The sequence below is a fragment of the Gopherus flavomarginatus genome, chromosome 1 (genome assembly GCF_025201925.1).
Source record: "Gopherus flavomarginatus isolate rGopFla2 chromosome 1, rGopFla2.mat.asm, whole genome shotgun sequence".
NCBI classification, from domain to species: Eukaryota; Metazoa; Chordata; order Testudines; family Testudinidae; genus Gopherus; species Gopherus flavomarginatus.
The window spans coordinates 357,867,225-357,873,229 of NC_066617.1; the positions used below are offsets into that span (position 1 = coordinate 357,867,225).

General features: G+C 49.4%; 1 protein-coding gene across 2 annotated transcripts in view; it reads left to right on the plus strand.

Annotated features, from left to right (window-relative positions):
• RSF1 (remodeling and spacing factor 1) overlaps positions 1-4,596 on the plus strand; it is a 131,926-nt gene extending 127,330 nt beyond the window's left edge. For both annotated transcript variants that reach the window (XR_007772577.1, XM_050940356.1), the window contains one exon: positions 3,328-4,596. Coding sequence is in view for 1 of the 2 variants with exons in the window: in XM_050940356.1 (XP_050796313.1) it covers positions 3,328-3,377 (50 nt within the window). In the remaining variant the exon portion in view is untranslated. The remainder of the gene's footprint in view (positions 1-3,327) is intronic.
• The last annotated feature ends 1,409 nt before the right edge of the window (positions 4,597-6,005 follow it).

Below are 6,005 nucleotides of genomic sequence, written 5' to 3' on the forward strand. Positions count from 1 at the left end.
TTCCACCTAGGGTTTTCAGGTAGCTCGGTTTTCTCCCACCCAATGGTGGGGCGATTCCTCAAAGGTCTGGAAAGGGTGTTCCCTTACTCACACCCCCCAGTCCTCCATGGAATCTCATCTTAGTCCTTTCTAAGCTCGTGGGACCCCCGTTTGAGCCCCTGGCTACCTGCTCCCTTCTCCGCCTTTCCTGGAAGGTGGCATTTCTGGTGGCCATCACCTCAGCCAGAAGGGTATCTGAGCTAAAGTCGCTCACCTCGGAGCCACCATACACTGTATTTCACAAAGACAAGGTGCAGCTCCGCCCACACCCTAAGTTCCTCCCAAAGGTGGTCTCACAATTCCGTCTGGGCCAGGACATTTGTCGTCTGCTGTTTTTCCCCCAAACGCCATGAGGACCCAAGCCACTGCAGCCTGCACACCTTAGATGTCTGCTGAGTGTTGGCATTCTACTTGGAGTGCACCAAGCTCTGTCGTAAATACTGCTCATGGCAGTAACTGAGAGGATGCAAGGCCTTCTGGTGTCGGCGCAGCGAATCTCATCGTGGATTATGGACTGCATTCGGGTGTGTTATGACCTCGCTGGTGTCCCGATTCCGGTGGTCACAGGCTACTCAATCAGAGCACAGGCAGCTTCCGCGGTCTTCCTGGCACAGGTTCCCATGGCCAGCTCCAGACACCAGCCTCTCAAGCAGGTACTTGGGGTGGCAATCTGCAAGGGGCGGCAGTCTGTGTGTTTTTGCCCCCAAGCAGCCTGCCGAATTGCTGCCGCGGACGGTGGGGGCAGTCCGTGTGCCATTAGGGCGACTCGCGCGTTTCCACGGTGGTGGCAGCTTCTGTGTTCAGCTGCCTGTGGTGGCGCAGCTTCTGTCTTCAGACAAAGACAGAAGCTGCCGCCGAATTGCCGCCACCACGGAAACGTGCATGCCACCCTAACGGCACATGGACTGCCCCCGCTGTCCACGGTGGCAATTCGGCGCACTGCTTGGGGCAGCAAAAACAGTAGAGCTGGCCCTGCAGGTCCCGATCCAGGAGATCTGCAGGGTGGCCACCTGGTCATCGGTGCACACCTTTACGACCCACTACGCCGTCAACCAGCAGGCACAGGAGGACACGGCAGTTGGCAGAGTGGTCCTCCAATCAATTGTTTCGTGATTCCTACCCTCCTCCAAAGGTAAGCTTGTGATTCATCTAATGTGGAATGGACATGAACAAGCACTCAAAGAAGAAAGAATGGTTACTTACCTTTTCGTAACTCTTGTTCTTTAAGATGTGGTGTTCACATCCATTCCACCACCCACCCTCCTACCCCTCTGTCGGAGTCGCCGGCAAGAAGGAACTGGAGGGGGTCGGGCCAGCGGGGGTATATATACGTGGCGCAGTGGTGCCACTCTGGCAGGCGCCCCGCCGGGAGCCACTAAGGGAAAAAGTTTCCGACGCTCATGCGTGTGGTGTGCGCACACCTAATGTGGAATGGACGTGAACAACACATCTCGAAGAACAACCGTTACAAAAAGGTAAGTAACCATTCTTTTTAGTGGCCAACCAGGAAACAGCCCCAGAAAGTACAGAAGAAAGCAGGAGCTGAATTGGAGATCAGTTTGATGGCTCTCAATGCTAACCTCTGTGAAGTCTCTCATAACCTATTTCCTTCTACTCTGGGTATATTTTTAATCAAGGCCCTTATTGTTCTTGGGATACAGTGAAATGTACTTGCTGCAGAATTGTGGCTGCAGGCTTGGATTTATTGTTGTTTATTATGTATTTGTATTGTGTTAGTATCTAGGCGCCTCAGTCATGGGCCAGGACTCTAGTGTACTAGGTGCTGTACAAATACAGAACAAAATGATGGCCCCTGCCCCTCAGATCTTAAAATCTAAGTATATGACGAGCACTGAAAACAAACTTTGTTTCTAACCCTTCTGGCTGGGAAGAAAAGCTTCCAGCTATGAACTGTGTAAAATTCCTGCAATGTGTTTTCCTTACTGAATCTGTAGACAACCTAAAATGACTTCTCTGAAGGGTATGAACTTCCCATCTATCTCAGAAGATTAATAATGGTGAATAGAAATGTCAGTGTTGGCTTTCACTGATTATTTTAGCAGGAGCCAATTAATGTGCTTATTGTTAGATCCATTGGCAAATGCTGGAACGTGGGTCAGCTGACTGTTACAGGGAAAGAGACTGTAGATTTTTCCCCCTCCCAAGTGCTAAAAGCCCTTAATAGCTGTCACATCCAAACCACCTACCCTTCCAGTTCCTATCCAAACTCTAACCTTCCCCACCTTCCACCCCCATGCCATCTTCTGCAAGGTAGTTATTCATGGTCAACACAGAAATCTGTGGCACAATGAAAATAAGTGTGTATGGAAGGAGTGTAAACTTAAATTTAACACAAGTCACTGTACTATTATTTGTTCAAATTTTGTACTCAAAAACTCCCCCTTTAAAAATTCTACCGAATCTGATGTAGGATTTCCATTTTGCTCCAGAAGTAGTGGGAAATGCCTACGGACGGTCTGTATATTAAGAAGCCGGGCAGTGGGTCAAATTGAAATGGTGGTTTCATAACCTCTAGTTCATGATTTGTAGTGGATGTGTCTTGTGCAATGTGGAGGGGTCACCTCAAGACGACAAGAAATTTGCACTGGTGTAGCCCCACTGATGTCATTATGCTGGTGCAAACCCCTAATGCAGACACCTTTTCCTGATGATTTAGTAAGTGACCTGTACTGGTGCAAGCTTCTCCCCTCTCCCCCCTTTGGACCAATCCAGCGCATGTCTACACTGGGGACTTGCCGTAGTATAGTTAAAAGGGTCCAAACAAGCCCAGCATAAACAGGGCCTAGATCTGAGAGCGTAGTCCAGTCTTCTGAGCCACGGAGTCACTAACCTCAGTCCTGAGACCGCCAACAAGTGGGCTAAATAGTAGAGGCTTGTGATGTAGTTACCTTCCCAGCAGAATCTGGTTCCAGGCCTCCAAACTCATCTCTCAAGAAGTACCCACACAGTCATCAATGGGTAAGTTAAATAGATAATATTTAAATAGTAAGGTGTATATATGACTTCCTACCTTTTAGCTTTCAAGGTGGGTTGAGGCCTGGGAGTCTGCCTATCTAGCTAATAACTCAGTTTACATGCTGCAATGATCCCAGAAGAGCTACTTTTTTCTTTCTTTGTCACCTTTCATGCTGAGGTCTCCATGCCTTAACTAGTGTCCTCCAGCAGTCTCTCTGCATTGTCACTAAGGTGTATTGAGTCCAGTAGGTTCACCTCTTGTATCTGAACTGGTTCTCACTGTAACACTTCTGTTTGCTTTTTGTTTTCTAGATGATGACAATGTTTTAAAAAAGGAATTGGTAAAGACACAGGCTTTCTGAAACACAGACTGGAGGTGTGTTTTGAAGGCAGGCCGCCATTTGGTCAGGACTCAAAACCAGAGAAAACAGATTTTTCTGAGTGAAATTCCCCCTCATTTATTAAAGAGTCGTATGTACTTGATGGAAGATCAGTGACCATGCATTGGAAAATAACCTGGCCCAGTAGTTAATGAGGCACAAATCTGAGTAGTGCAAAGAACCTCTGGAATCAAATATGGAACATGATGTCATTACCCATTGCTCTCTTCCCCATCTCTTTCTCGCCCCTCCCCCCCCAATCCTGTTTTATGGAGGGTAAAGAAGCCAGATGCTTCTGTAATTGCTGTATGCCTAGGACATCCCCCTCTGTCTCTGTAGAAAGGTAGGGGGGTGTGATATGGGTGGGGCAAGTACCTCCATGGAAATGTTCACCACCTCCCTCTGCTCCTGTAGCAAGTGCCCTGGTGCACAATGCAGTCTCAGCCACCAGCATTCACTTGATAGGTCATAAGAGCGTGTGGATGTGGCCTATACCTAGAAAATTGCCAACAGTGTGTTCTACCCACTGCCTGTCCTGGAAGTAGGAAGAGCATCATGTACTTCCAGTGGGTGGAGTCACAGGCACTGGGAGGCACCAGCCTGCAGGATGGAAATAAAGAGGGACAAAACAAAAATCTTGCAGATAGGAAAGGAGAGAAAGTTAAAAGCAACAGAAGAACACAAGCAAGAGAGCAGTTGTGCTGCTGGATGGGTTGTAGGTACTCATTTCCCAATCAACTGCAGTGTGTGCAAGGCTCAAAGAGAAAAGCGTGCCAATTGCTGCTGTATCTAATGTACCTGAAACTAGTGCCCAACCTGGGAGCAGCACCGGGCCCTCTACCTAAACAGAGGCAACTGCAAAACTGCATTGTAAAACTCTGCTTGCCACTAGCTGTTTCTGGTGTGTGCATGAAATCTTGTAAGTTCTGTCATCACCACCACAGTGGTTCTTTGCACCCAAATAAATAAATTTCCACAATGATTTTTTCCACCTCTGTTCTGAAGGACTGGGTGTCTTTGGATTGAGCAGGTTACTAAAGGTCCTGTGCTATTTTATGTTCAGAGCTAAGAGTGTTAACTGTCATGTTGTGGGATCCTATTTTCCTGCCATAGAATAAGAGTAATTCCTATGTAAGACAATAGCAATTATTTGTATTTTGTAGAAATAAAATCAGGCCCTAGGGGCCCAGCTTTCTTGTTCCTTCATCACTGTGTTTCACAGGAGTCTATAACATGCATTTCTCTGGCATGTGTCACATTGGGTGGCTTCCTGGAGGGGTTGGGAGGTAATGGGTAAGAGTCCATATGGATGTTGCAGTTGGAATACTGCTATGGGGTATGTGCCCAGTCTGGGTGGGCAGGTGTGGGCATTGCAGTGTAGCAAAGGGTTGGGTATTGTCATGGGGTGGGAATTATATGGGTAACCACCAGCAGGGGGTTCACCCTATGGCAAAGGAGCTAGTGACTGGTGGTGCTACTGCCTTGGTGAGTGGGTTCCTAGCAGAGGTGCTTTTTAGGATTTCCCCTGAGGGTGCTGGACCCCAGCTCCTGCCCACACTTCACCCCTTCCCCCAAGTCCCTACTCCTACCCCCTTCTTCCTGCCCCCCACCCCAGCCCCACCTGCCTCCTGCTGAACAGCTGATCACAGCCAGTGGGAGGAAGAGGAAGGAGCTTATATGTGCAGCCAGGGGCAGGCAGAAGGCAGTTGGGAGGAGCTAATCCATGGGGCTGTCAGCAGGTGCTGAGCACCCACTTTTTTTTTCCCCATGGGTGCTCCAGAGCACCCACAGTGTCAGCACCTATGGTTTCTGGGTGGTGGGTCGATGGGTGCAGTTAAGTGGCTGGTGGTGGCGGCGGCAGCAGCAGCAGATGTGCAAGGCTGTGACAGCCATTGTATCACATAGACTAGACTCCCCTCTCCAACATTACTTGGAAGTTTTCCACCTTCAGTGAGAGTCAGGCTGTGTACACTTTAAATGCTGCATGATCACAGCTGTGTCATTATAGTGCTTCAGTATAGACACAGCTGCTGGCTTGGGGGGAAGGGGAGAGGTTTCTCTTGGTGGTGTAGGCAATCCACCTTCCCAAGAGCTGATAGTTAAATCAGCACAGAAATTCTATTGACTTAACCCTGTCCACAGCTGGGGGGTTAGGCTGGCTTAACTATATCACTTAGCTGTGGATTTTTCATGCCCTTGACCAATGTTGTTAAACCAACTTATTTTTGTGTATAGACTTGGCCTCCCTCCTGCAGGGTTTATGTGTCTTCACACTTGTGCCCTAGGTCTTGCATGCTCAGCAGTGGCAGCTGCTGTGGAGATGCAGCCCTGTGCCATGACCCTCCCTTGCTGGTGGGGTGTGGGCCCTCTCACGTTCCTGGCCTTTCCCCTGCCGTTGGCACTGGAGTGGGCAAGGCGTGCCCCACCTCCTGGTGTGACCTCACGCCCATAGTCCCATGTGCAGGTCTGGACCAAGCCACCCCCACAGGGGACTGCCCAAGATCTCTTAGCAGGAGACCCTACAATAACACAGCAGTTCACGTGACACATGCGGGGCGGGGGCACTGGAACACGCCCTGCCCATTGCAGAGAGCAAAGGGGAGGAGCTTC